Source organism: Heloderma suspectum, chromosome 2 (genome assembly GCF_057233095.1).
Source record: "Heloderma suspectum isolate Gila_16-S chromosome 2, 16-S_ref, whole genome shotgun sequence".
Lineage (NCBI taxonomy): Eukaryota > Metazoa > Chordata > Lepidosauria > Squamata > Helodermatidae > Heloderma > Heloderma suspectum.
Window position 1 is genome coordinate 215,797,225 of NC_139459.1, and position 13,475 is coordinate 215,810,699.

Here is a 13,475-nt window from a genome sequence, read left to right on the forward strand (position 1 = left end):
ATGGAGAGGTTCCCTTAAATAAACAGTGCCATTTGTATTACAATTAGCCAGTAATTTCAATATGGTTGTCAAGAAATCCATTTTCTGTCTGTGTTCTAGCTGCCTGTAAAAATTCTATTTTGTGAAGATGGGCCTGCAGGCACTTGTTAAACCACCTGCGTGTGTTATCTTGCACTGTTCTGCTTCAAGGCCAGGCTAGACTGCTTGCCAATTAGACTGAATGATTTCAGCTGGGCTTCTGTGAGAACTCCCCCTCCACCCGCCAGAAAGCCTAGGGAAACTATTCAGCCAGCTAGTGATTGGCTAAGGAGGCTCACCTCACATATGGCAAGGCTCTTGAGTATAAAGTTGGGGGGGGGCTACTGTTGCCCTTTGTGTTCGACTTTGTTCGTTTTTGTCTCCAACTTGCTTTTGGCTTGTGACTCTTTGTCACAGTTGGGCCCTGTTCTGTGTGAAGACCCATACTTAGGTACATATAAACAGGTGTAGGTAACTTCTGTGTGTTTTTTCTACCTGAAGTATTGTTTCCAAATGTTAGTCTGGTTCTTGTATGTTACCCCTTTTCCCTTTTGTAAATAAACTTAACCACCTATTCTAATTGACAGTGTGTGCTAGCCTTGGTACAAAGTCCAGAGCTTTCCTCTTGGTTATTGCTGTTTAAAGTTTTAGGCCTAGGGCTTTGGAAATAGAGAGTGCCAGCTTGGGCTGTTATTTCATACGTTCTTATTTAATATGTGCGTCCTGTAAAGTCTGAGAGTCTTCTGGCTCAGACTGAATGTACATAAGGGTTAATGGAAGCCCACTTTGGTAATTGTTTGTCTGTCCCTGCCTACATTGCTGGAAGCGAAGGCAACCCCCTCCTCCCCATTCACAGTGATCATGTCCCTGTTGCCTGTCTTGCTGTTGGGATAGGCAGAGTAATCCTAAGTGAAGAAACCTGCCAGGAGACAGATACACCTCTATTACTCCAGTGCAACATCCACCAAATCCAACCCCCTCTGGTGCTGGAGGGGCAGGGAAGCCACTGGGAAAAGAACGGCAACGCTGGCGGGCAGAGGAGGAATAGCCACTTTTGTGGCATCTGTACAAATGATGCTGCCAGCAACTAATCAGGAGCCCCCATCCACAACACAGCCATAGCCCGCCCAGCAACACAGCCAGCCAATCAACCCCTGACATCCACCACACACAGCCCCTCCCACCAGTGTCACCACTCACATGCACATGCCGCTGACAGAGCAGACAAAAGGGCTCAGAGAGACCTACAGCAGGCCTGGCCTCGCTCTGGTGCAGCCTAGTAAGACAGCTTTACATACATATAGAAGAAGTTGCTGCTTCAAATCCCACAGGAAGCCTGGTTTTTATTTGTCACAGTCCATTCCACCCCTCAAGATGGTACCAACCACCCATTTCAAGACCCAAATATCTCTGGAAGGAACCAGGGGTGTGTATGTGTGTGTGTGTGTGTAGGTAGGTAGGTGTAGGAGGGAAAGGGAGTATTATTTTACATCAGAAACGCTACTTCAATAGAGGTACGATCAACCATTTATCAGTGTCAAATAACAGATTAAATAAGGAAATTTTTGGTGTATAATGTATGGAAGACAGGCCACACCTCAGCCTCTATGAGCAATTCTATCTATCAAACATTTTTTTCATGCACGATTTACAGATTTTGCACTGCCCTTCATCTTTTCAGTGATGAGCCCCAAAATTATTTCAATACATTATGGATCTTTTCTGGTCAATTTGAGCCCTCCTGGGCCCTAACTGCAGGGTGCACCAACCCACGGCATTTACTCCAGCATGATAGCCCTGCACAGGGGTGTGTCTTTCATCTGGCTGTGAGCTCACTGACCCCGGTCAAGGGGTGTTTCCCCAATGTTTCCCTGATGTTTCCGCCATTTCTGCGTTCCCAAAGTAGTTACTGGGGAACACAGTCGCTAATGGTAATGAAAGTCTTACTATTATGGGTAGCATATTCTGGCCACCCAATCATTCTGCTTTGCCTATGATCAGTTAACTGCTGCCTGCCTTCTTTCCTGAAACCAGATCAGTGCATAGGAGCTCCTGAGAAAGACAGGCTGAAGTTGATATTCATAATTAATTCATAATTAATGTGATATTCATTAATTAATTCATAATTAATGTGAAATATATTGTTGTCCAGGACAATTTTGTTTCAGATGTTAAGCTGCAGTACACCCCTTCCAATACATCACAGATTAAAATAGGGACATACTTGTAACACTCCACTCCAGCCTTCCACAACACGGTACCCTCCAGATGTGTCTAGGGGTGATAGGCATTGTAGCCTAACACATCTGGAGGGAACCAGGTTGGGGAAAGCTGCCCTGTTCTCACACCAAAGATCACTCCCCAAGGCCTCCTACAACCACCAGTACAACAGCTTCTCCACTGCCCGCCATGTGTTGTTTCCATTTACTCTACAATGCTGTGTTCATTACTGATTAAAAGCCAACAGGGGCTTCCCCCTCCTTTGAATTAAAGATATACTAGAAATACATAATTTTTCTACTGTGTTTTCAATAATTAAAAATATACACCTCCAGTGTATGAAATGGAAAGCTGTACACTGTGTGGTCTTTACTAATAGGTGCATTTATACACATAAGTGCTACAGTGAAGAGTCCCGTGTCCCATCCCCCCCGCCTCTCCCTCCACTCTATTGAGAAGGAAGGAAAGAGGGGGGGGGGGCTGAATCCTGAAGAATGACCATTCTAGCAAGTCACCCTAATAACATTTTAACAAGGCATGCCCAAAGGCAAAAAGGGGACACTCCCTGGTAAATAGAAACAGTTGAAAAGTCAGTATGCTACCAGATGAAGCTTTTATCATGCAATCACCCTGCATTATTCACAGAATTTTATGGCTGGTCTAGACAATGTCATCTTCCACCCACCTATGTGTTCTCACCATTTCTTCTGTCCGTTTTCCATTAGGGAACAATCCTATGACCCCTGAGGGGCCATAGAATAGTTCAGATTCCTAGCTCTGAGGTCAGAAACAGTGCTCGGAGCTGGGAATTGGAGCTCCGGCCCCCCTCCCTCTCCCTGTCAGTGAAGAAAGAACTGCGCCAGCTGCTCTCAGAGGCTGGGTACTTGACCTCAGAGGCTGAGGGAAGGTGACATTTTGGTGGGCAGGGAGGGGAGGAGACTGGAGAGGCCAGGAAACGAGCTATCCAGAGGCCTCTCCAACCTCTTCCCTCAATTTTAAAAAAAGATTAGCAGCAGTGCTTAGATTGCAAGCTGTCCATAACAAGTGGAATTATCTCCCTGATGAGGCCCACCTAGCACCAGCATTGTTATCTTTTCAGTGCCAGGTTAAGACCTAATTCTTTTTCTCAGGCATTTGGCAGCATATGATGAGTTTTTAAATTGCTCTTGGATATCTCTTATGGCTGTGGTTGATTGCTCAAAGTTGTTTTTAGATATATGTTGTCTCTGTGTATACTGTTTGTCTGTGTGTTTTTTATATAAATAGTTTTTAAACATTGTATACTGTATTTTAACGTTTTTAATCTTTGTAAACTGCCCAGAGAGCTTTGGCTATGAGATGGTATAGAAATGCGATAAATACATTAAAATACATACATACATACATACATACATATATATTTGAAGGGCTGTCCAGTCCAAGTCCGGGTTAAAGATAAAGAACCTCCAGAAAGGAGAGCCGAGGTCTTGAAGTTGCTTATCAACCATTGGCACTTGGACTGGAAATTGAGCAAGCACACAGGTCACTTGGTTACAGCCTTTTCCACTACGTTGAGATGTACTGTATTTCTGTTTAAATTATAGTAATTATATCTAAGCTTGCATCGATACATATAAATTAGCATATGCATTTTTATGCAAATGTATGTCCTTTCTCCTTTGGGGGGGTGATACGTTTCCCGTTTTTTGGTGATTCAGAAGTGGCCATCCTAGTCAAACCGAGGATGCTGGGATGCATCTCTTCAAAGAAGCACTGCTTCACTGGCACCCCTAAAAAGACTGCCACCCCATGCAGCTGCTCAGACGGCTTATGCGACTGGGACAATTCTGTTCTTATAAAGTATTATTAAGAACGTCTCCATCTGCAATAGGTTTTCTACTTGTTATGGGTAGAACTTCTGAAATAGGAATAATCTATAACAATTATGACCACATGGCAACTCTAACTCTGGTGCTTTAGTAAAAGGCTTCCTTTGGAAACATTTGAGACCTAGACCAGACCTACACCTCGTGTCATATCAGTACGATCCCATCATGGTGATGCGATATCCCTCTGGCACATGTATTCTTCATAGCGCACACAATACCTGTTGCGGTATTTTGGATAATATGGAATAAAAAACGGGAAATAAGACTAGAAAAGCAGTATACAGAATGCATAATGTTACCCCATAGTTATCAGTGCACTTCAATATGATAAAAAGCACTAGTGTAACTCATTCTGTAACTTCAGTAGCTCTATTAGATTTCTAATATGCAATGGACGGCACAATCCTATCGGATAGGCGGCCGCCTCCGAACTCAGAGGCAACCGCCTATCCAAAGCAGGGCAAGAAAAGTGCAGAGGGGATCGTCCCGTCTGCGCTTCAGCCACCCTGCATTTATGGCTAGACAGCTGATTTTGGCTGTCTAGACGTGGGACCTCGGAGCATGGGAAGAGGAAGCTGGACAACACGTAGGATGTGTCGTACTGGCATTTCCAACTTCCCCGCCCCGACATGCCCCCAGGAATGCCCCATTTTTGCTGCTTTGCATTCCACATCCTAGCACGGAGCACAGAACCATTCCATGCTGCCTATGAGGCAGCACGGGAGGGGGTGGAGTTCGGTTCTCAGGGAACCGACCTCGGAGCACGGGCTCCAAGGTTGGTTCCCGGGAACTGACCTATCCTATGGCCATCCAGCCGCCGACTAGCGGCCATAGGATTGCGCCCTGAACTATATTAGGCAAGGCACAAGCATTCAAACACCATAATTTACTGTGCATTTCTAGACAGAGAGAAACTTAATTTGTGTTTGTGTGTACTCATGTTTAGGAAGAGAAGATACACAGGCAGTCTGGAGGACAACTTTGAATGTTGGCTGACAGAGGAGGATAAATATCAGGATAGGGCTTCTTCTAGAGGAGGGGTGCAGAACCTCTTCCAGCCCAAGGGCCAAATTCCATTTCAGATAAGCTTTCAGGGGCCACATCCCAGTGGTGAGTGGGGTCTCAGGCAAAAGGGGTGGGAACAAAAACCCAAATATACCAGCTTGTTTTAGTTTACAGCTCTTACTGCCAGTAATTAAGCCTTAGGATACCTTTTAGGATGGGGAAAAACTGTCCCAAATCCAAGAAACCAGTAATCAGCAGTCCAGGAGAAAGGGGTAAGGCCAAGAGAAGTGGAGTGGCCTTCCAGGGGAAACCCATAGAGGGCCAGATTTGGCCCACGAGCCTGAGGTTCTGCCCCTCTGTTCTAGAGGTACACATGTAATGTCTTTTGTGTCTGCTTAGATCTGCTAAAGAAAACCCTAGAAACTTTTGCCAACTGGCCATTTTTATTTTGGATTGGAATAAAACTCTTCTACATAATTCACACACATTTCGTATAAACTATCTGAAGAAGCAGTTTGCTTTGGTTTCTTATATTTGAAAATGTCTTGGATGAAGAGACCCAGGTCAAGATCCTGATCCATACTCTAGGAATTTGGCGTTTCTGCGCCATGTTGGGTTATGCAGGTGTCTTCTCAGTTGTGAATCAAGAATTGGCATATCCTGAGATCAGATCTGGCAACAGGCACTTGGCTAGATTTATAAAAACGTTACACATGCCCTTTTTGCTTTGTGAAAGGCCAAGAGAATCCAGGCCATGTTGTAAATTATGAACTAATGTGGCAGCTCGCATGGTGCCAAAGTTCTTGAGGAACTAAGCGATGTCTTTTGCCTAACTCTTGCCAAAAAGAAGAAAAACACTCAACAATGATTTGTCTAAATTAATACAGGGTTCAAAAGTTTGGCTTTAGTTCAAAAGGCGAATGTCTTGTATGTAACCACAGTTTCTGCAGACATCGAGGTGTCTCCAGACACTTCTTGAAGGAGTTTTGAGGAAAACAATCTGGAAGTAATATGTTTTGGATGCCCTAGCAAACTTTCCCACCCCCCTGCCCCTGTCCGCATTGTCAGTTACAAACTTGAACTATACCCTTGTCATTCACAACCAAGTTACATGCATAAGTAAGTAGTTATTCTGATTGTCTGGAGGAGGCACTCAATCTTCAGATCTTCAAGATTGCTGTAATCTCTCCACCCTTCCAGCATCTCTTCAGAAATGTCTGGCAGAATCTACCAGGTTTACTGATGCACTTTAACAAAAACTCAGCTATTGGTTTTGGCAGATACTCTTTTTTGGCATAAATATTTTTCTGTATCTGCTGCAACTTTTAAACTTCTCTACAGTTCTTGAACAAAGTTTAAAGGTCCAAAAGCTATTTCCCCACCTTTAGGACTAGGCCTGAGAGAACCTATTGGCCCATAGAGTCACTGTTGTCACAAGCCTTCACATTTGCTGGAATGATGAGAGTGTTGTAAAGGTGGGCTAGAAAAAGGCTTTCCTCTTGTTTCTTACCTGGTACCAGAACATCCCTTTTTTTCTTCTTAACAACATGCTTTGGAGCATGATTCATTGTCAGCTTTATAGGCAGGTCCCAAATCTGTTGCTGTTGGAGTCTGTTAAGGCTTTTGTCACATCAGGGCTGGCTATTAAGGGTGTGAAACAAAGCGAACCCGCTGCGAGTATGCCAAATCCACAATGTAAAGCATGAGGTTGACATATGTGAACACCGCAATGACCACCTGGCTGTCCCACGGGCATGTGGCCCTGGAGCACTGGTATGGGCGGTGTGGCGAGCCATATTTACGGTCAAAGCAGAACACCGGCCAGATCACCGCAGTGCTCATGTACATCAGGACAGCTACAAATGTGTAGACAACCACAAAGCGCTCAAAGGGGCACCTCAGCATTGCTGTCCGTCCTGTGACACTGAGGGCCACCACCACTACAGTCACCACAAAGCAGAAGCTGTAAACAGCCACACACCACTGGGTGGCCACATACCTATCGTATTGGCTGCCGTTCACCAGAGCGCCAAAGATGATGCAAGCTACAAAAGCCTGGACGATTTTCAGGAGGCCAGAAACAGTGGCCATGTAGCTGGTCACCTGCCCTGGCTTGGCCCTAGTAAGAAAGACCTCTGTGGCGTAGGCAAAAAAGAGAAGCCCCGCAAAAACACTTGCAGATATGCGGAAGTCTCTCACCTCACATCCGCTGGAAGAGCAGCCAAACTGGACATGAAGTGGGTAGATAACGGCAGCTGTGACAGACATGAGGGCGGCGAGCATGGCAAAAGCGGCGGTGAAGTTCCCCCAGGAGATGCTGAGGCAGCTGTGGAGGCGTGTGAACTCACAGGTGATGATAAAAAGGGTGACGGCAAAGCAGAAGCACCAGACAGACATGCAGAAGGTGCCATAGGCCTCGTTGAATCCCCCTCGGTGGGCCACAAGACTGAATGTAGTACATCCAAAGGCTGCCTGCAACAACCGGGCAACTCCCACCCGAGAGGCCACTGCAGCTGTGTTTAGGTATGCCCCTCTGGAGCTCTCCATCATCGGTTCAGGACCCCCAGTGTTCCTTTTGCCGTCGGAGGCAGGCTGACTGTCCTTGAACCCCTACTTGAGGCTGGATGACTAAGCAAGAGCTACAGTGTGAATAAGCTTCACATCCCTCCACGAATATCTTTGTTGGCTGCTATTTATGCTGCAGAGCATGCATTTCTGGCAGCTTTTTGAGACAGCCTCGCCTCTGCAGTGGGAGTATTGACCTGCCTTTCTGGTACGCTGCAGTTATGATCCATCAACCCTGCCGTGCCAGGGTCTATGCGCTGAGTACTCCTTACGCATTCCCGTCACTCTTTCTTCTCTCCTTCCACCCCCAGTGATCGCTTTCTCCTGAGCGGCTAACAGGATGTTTGTTTCGTCTCGGCCATGCAGCTGTAGCCCTTTACAGTGTTGCTGCAAGGAGCCAGTGTATAAATAGGAAGCTATATTAATAGACTTATCTGGAAAGGAATTGGAGGTGTGGTCTGTGCAATAATGTCAAAGTGGTACCCGTTTCACCCAGGGCTGTTTTGCACGGCATGACTTCATATCTCTGTAGCAGAAACCAAGTCAAAGTAACTGGCTTGTGTAAGGCTATAGTTCCAGAAGAAAACAGGTGGAAAGAAGGCAGCCAGTTCAAATATATAAGCGGTACTTATATTTGTTGCTGGTCACATTGAACCTTGGCATGTGTATGCCTAATTTTTTGGCATGGTTGATGGATGGGCGAGCCACACTGCCTCTGTCAAGGGCTTCCCTGAGACAGCCTCTGTGATTAGAAGAGCCAATTCAAAGGAGCTAGTCCCTGCTGCTATTGTTGCCATTTGTCTATGGGTGGCTGCTTTATACAAGGTCAGTCTAGTTGTCTGTCTAGCTCCATAGTGTCTTCTCTTGACTGGCAGTGGCTCTCCAGGGGCTCAGGCAGGGAATCGCCTTTCTTGTCACCTGCTTACTTGAGAGCCTTTGCCCCCCTCCCCAAACTGGAGACTGAGCTGAGGATTGCACCTGGATTTGAGCTCTGCCTTCCACTTAGCTGTGTCCCCTCTGATTCTTGAAGATCTGAAGAATAAGAAGATAGCCTCACACACACACAAACACACGCGCATACTCTTCAGGCAAGTGGCAGCTGTAGCTCCAGCAGCAGCTCCTTAGAAACTGGTCGCGGGCACAGCAGTGCTATGCCAGGGGAACATCTGCCGAATCCGATGCCCGCTCAGCTTGGGAGGGGGAAAGCGCAAAACAAAACACCAAAACAGTGGGTAAATGGCAGACGTGCCCCCACTGTGACTAGAACCTAAGCCACAGCCCACCGACCAGGGATAGAGCTGGCACTTACGCCCACGTGATATGTGGACACAGAAGCAGCCAGTGAGGCCATGTTGATCTGGGCATTCCCCCAGCAAACACACAACGCCACAGCACCCTCATTTCAACAGCTATGGTGCTGGGCTCCATAGGACAGAGGTGGGCAACCTCAGGCCCGGTGGCCAAATCTGGTCCTTCAGGGATCCCAGTCTGGCCTTCCAGGGTGACCCAGAAGGCCACATCCCTTTCCCTTGGTCCCTGCCCTTTCTCCCCAACTCCCAATCATTTGGTGGTTTCCTGGCTTTTGTGCAGGTTTTCCCCCCATTCTAAAGAGCTGAAATGCCTCTCATAAGGCTTAGTTTCTGGCAGAAAGAGCTTTAAACTACAATATGCTGGCATTCATGGTATTTTAACACCCCCCCCCCCGAGCTTCTCCAAAATGGCATTCAGCCCTTGGGCTGAAAAAGGCTCCCCACCCCTGCCATAAGACGTGGAGTTGGAAAGGTGGGGACAGGCCTTCAGGACCCATGTGGGGAAATGGGGAGAAATGCCCTCCACTCACTTTTTGCATTCCAAGAGGAGAATAAGCAGTCCTGTCTAAGGTCAAAGAGAAGGAGCTTCCAGGACTCAACACCACAAAGCAGGTCGCTAACCGCTCAGCCACAGCAGCAAAGTATCACACAAATCACAAGGCATTTGTTGTTCCCCTGTCCCAATTAACTATCATAGGCAACAGGAGCACAGGGCATGGGCAGAGGATCCCTAGACTGGTGGAACAACCCATGTTTGCATACTGGAAGTCCTTGGTTTGAATCCAGGGTTCAAACCCACTCTAGGAAGGGGATGGATGACCCAGCATGTACCCAAGCACACCTAAGCCAGTCAGGAGGAGGGTTGCATGGACCTGGCCCTTGCATGGACCAACTTGCCCACCCCTCTCACCTGGCAACCCAACGGACAATCCCTTCCCTCTATGTTGCTGGGCAGTGTCCCAGCAGGAGTCAGCACTCCACCCTCTCAGCATCACCGCCAACTGATTCCCTCATACGCTCTGCAGCATCACCTATCGCACTTGGACACCCTGAGAGCCCTGTCCCCTCACAGTCCAGGGACCCTGAGTGGGCAGGGAAAGGAGACAAGCCCATCAAGCTCCCTGCCCTACCCACATCCAGTCCCATCCTAAGGCAGCTAAAGCTAGATCCTACTAGGGCCTGGGATACCTATCTTACCACCGTTCTCTAGCATCAAGGAAACAACACCTTTAGCAAGCTCACAGTCTTTGTTAAACAGTATCCAGGTTGGAGATGATTTTGACCTGAAAAAGAAAGACACATGTATGCAATGGCCAATAGGTCACACCAGTAGGGGTGCTGTGGCTTGGTGAGTGGCTCAAGAGAGAGCAAGGAAGCAGCTGTGGTGGAGTGTCCCTGATGGCACCAGCTGTCAGGAGCGCCCTTGCTGCCTTCTGAAATCCTCAAGTCGCCCAGAATCAACATGCAGACAAAAGGGTTCTTTTCCAAGGCTTTATTTCCATTCAACCTCATGAAGCTTACAGTTGCTAATTGCCTTAGCCTAAGAGGAAAACTTAAGAGGGAGCAGCCTACCAGGGGATTCTAGCCTTAGGGAGTCAGTTGGTCTCTGTTTGGAGGGAAAGGGCAGGAAGCCTTTGAACTTAAGGACTAGGAGGAGAGAGTCCACCCCTTTCCCATGGGGCATCGAGGCACAGCTGTTGTCTTTGCGCCAAGTGGGCTGAGCGCCTCCTCTCGGCACCCGCAAGCTCTCACTTGTCCCTGCGCCGGCACTCACATCCAGAAGCTCCAGTTGTACCTCCCTTTCCCTGCCAGGGTCACTGTCACTCTCAGGAATGTGAGCAGGGAGGGACTCTCCCTCCAGCGGCACCACTGAAGAGTGAGTAAGTTCTTCTCCCACGGTTTCTATCTCTTTCTCAGAATCAGAACTGCTTTGGGGCTCTATGGGCTCCAATCCAACCCAGACACCAGCATAGGAACACTTTCACCAGTTGCATGATTGTCATGGAGTATGCAAGTGTACAGGAGCCTGCCTGGAGCAAGCAGGCCCACAACCCCACAGAACAAGGTATATCCTGGTCACTGCTGCTGGTGAGGGGTTGGGACTCCCTTGTAGTCTGCACAGAACAACCTATGCCCTTGATCTTGTACCTGTGGTGGGAGAACAGCCTGTGCGGAGAGCAAAGGGAAAGAGACAGACAGACAGACAGACGGAGAGCAACCACCTATAGATCACAGCTCAGGCACACATAGGCCCTTGAGAAGAGCAACCAGGATAGTGAGGGCTTTGGAAACCAAGTTCTGTGAGGAGCCGGGTATGCTTAGCCTGGAGAAGTGATGATTAAGAGAGACATGATAGCTGTCTTCACATATCTGAAAGGTTGTCATGCAGAAGATGGAGCAGGCTTGTTCTCTGTTTTTGATCCAGAGGGCAGGATTAGAACCAACAGGTGGAAATGGCGGAGAAGCAGATTTCAGCTAAACATGAGGAGGAACTTCCTAACCATGAGAGCTGTTCAGCAGTGGAAAATACTTTCGGGGGCGGGGGGAGCTGATCTTCACTGGAGACCATCATAGAATAGAATAGTACAGTAGGGTTGGAAGGGGCCTACAAGGCCATCGAGTCCAACCATCATGCACAATAAGCGTTTGTGAAGGAGTGAGGGAGAAGAGGGAGCCAGTGGTGTCACCTGGGTGCTTATTCCTCAGCCTCTTCCCCACCATTGGGGTCAGGAGAGGCTGCCAGGATTGTGAGCACACTTCCCCTTCTCTTTGGGGGCTGTAGTGAAACAGTGTGTGTGGGGATCACTTCTTTTGTTCCCTGCATCTGGGCTGTGATGGTGCAAGGCAAAAGTGATCAGGAGTGCTTAGCCTGCAGTGGCAAGTGGTTGGAGTGGAGCGCCTGGCCTTGGTCAACAGAGAGCTTACCTGCGTGTGCGGATGAGTGCCTATGTGCTGCAGTGTGTGTGTGTGTGGAGGGGGAGGAGCTGTTAGAGAAATACAATTCGGACAATGCACAGCATTCACATATGCTGATAATGGCAAAGGACATGGGAGAAGCAAGGGAGACAGTCACAGCAGTCACGCTTTGCCCATGGTGGCCCCCTCTCCTTGCTCACCTGTGGGAAGGTGCTCTGACCTGGCACCCCCAACTGGTGATATGGAGTTGGTGTTTGTGCCTGGAGTCTCAAGGCAAGGTACCTTTTAGAGGTCTAGGAGGAGAAGTGTTAGCATTGTGCACAAGATCTCATGTGTTCTCGGAAGGCAAATATTTTGCAAAAGTCCGCCCTTTCGGGGCTGAGTGCTCCCCTGTTGCACAATGTGCTCTGTCCCCATAGTATCCCATCACCAAAGCGTCTCTGTCTGTCTGTCTGTCTGTATGTATTTGTTAGATTTATATCCCACCTTTCTTCCTAGAAGCCCAAGGTGGTGTACATGATCCTCCTCCTCTCCATTTTACCCTCGCAACAATCCTGTGAGGTAAGCTAGGCTAGGCCCAAAGATCAGTGCCTGGCCCAAAGTGAGCTTCATGGCTGAGTGGAGACTAGCACCTAGTCCCGTGCTCTAACTAACACACTACTTGGAAGCCTTAAAGGGACAGGCCACCGGCCTGGAGCCTAGCCCTGCTCCATCTCTCAAGAGTTCACGAAGAGTGCCCTGGATCCATGGACTGTGGCGCTCTTAGAAATGGGTGTGTTGGCCCAGGGCCAGAGCGAGGCTCGGAGGCTCCTGTTGTTGGCCCTGGCAGCGTGGTGGGTCTCTGGTTCTGCAGCGCTGCTGCTCTTGGGCTCCTGCTTCCTCTGCTGGCACCACTTGTTCCTCCACCTCCAGGTCAGCGTCCGAGTTACTGATGGATCATGACTGCAGGGTCATGACAGTAGGCCTAGGTATGTGGAACCTCAGGTCTGTGGGCCATATCCAAACCGACTGGGGCCCCAATCCAGAAGGCTTATTAGGTGGCAACAATAGCAGTTCCAGGCTAAAACCCACAGGGTTGGGATGACTCCTTGCCTAGAACCATCACACACACACAAAGGGTGACTTGGGATGGGCAGCAACATTGAGAAATGTCCGATCTTACACCTGGGTGGTGATCGGATCATGCTTTGGTGAATCACTCCAGGGCTGAAAGGTGCATACTCAATGACATTAGTATTGTACCTGTCCGAAGGTTCCTGAATATTTGCAGTTCTCATTAGATCAGTATCGCCTGATCCAGCCTTGTGTACGTGACCCACAGGGCCATTAGGCAAGATCACTTCATTGTCACTTTTCTTGCCTTGGCTCAGGCAAGGCTTTCTGAAAGGAACCATGTCCTTGGTTGCCAACTCTCTTGGGAGCCCATAGTGCTCGCTCTACTGCTGAGCAGCCTGCTAACACCTTTACGTCAAGTTTGAAAATGCTATTGCCAAGAGTACCCCTGCTATTAGTCAGGGTGAGGCAGTCCATCCTAGCCAGCAGATTTTGTGGTACCATTAAAGGGCAGAAAATG

General features: G+C 48.3%; 1 protein-coding gene across 1 annotated transcript; it reads right to left on the minus strand.

The window, feature by feature from the left end:
- Positions 1 to 5,545: 5,545 nt before the first annotated feature.
- MYADML2 (myeloid associated differentiation marker like 2) lies at positions 5,546 to 8,065 on the minus strand. Its single transcript, XM_084837847.1, has one exon. It carries the CDS (start codon positions 7,659 to 7,661, stop codon positions 6,756 to 6,758), a length of 906 nt encoding a protein of 301 aa, XP_084693973.1. The 5' UTR covers positions 7,662 to 8,065; the 3' UTR covers positions 5,546 to 6,755.
- Between the last annotated feature and the right edge of the window lie 5,410 nt (positions 8,066 to 13,475).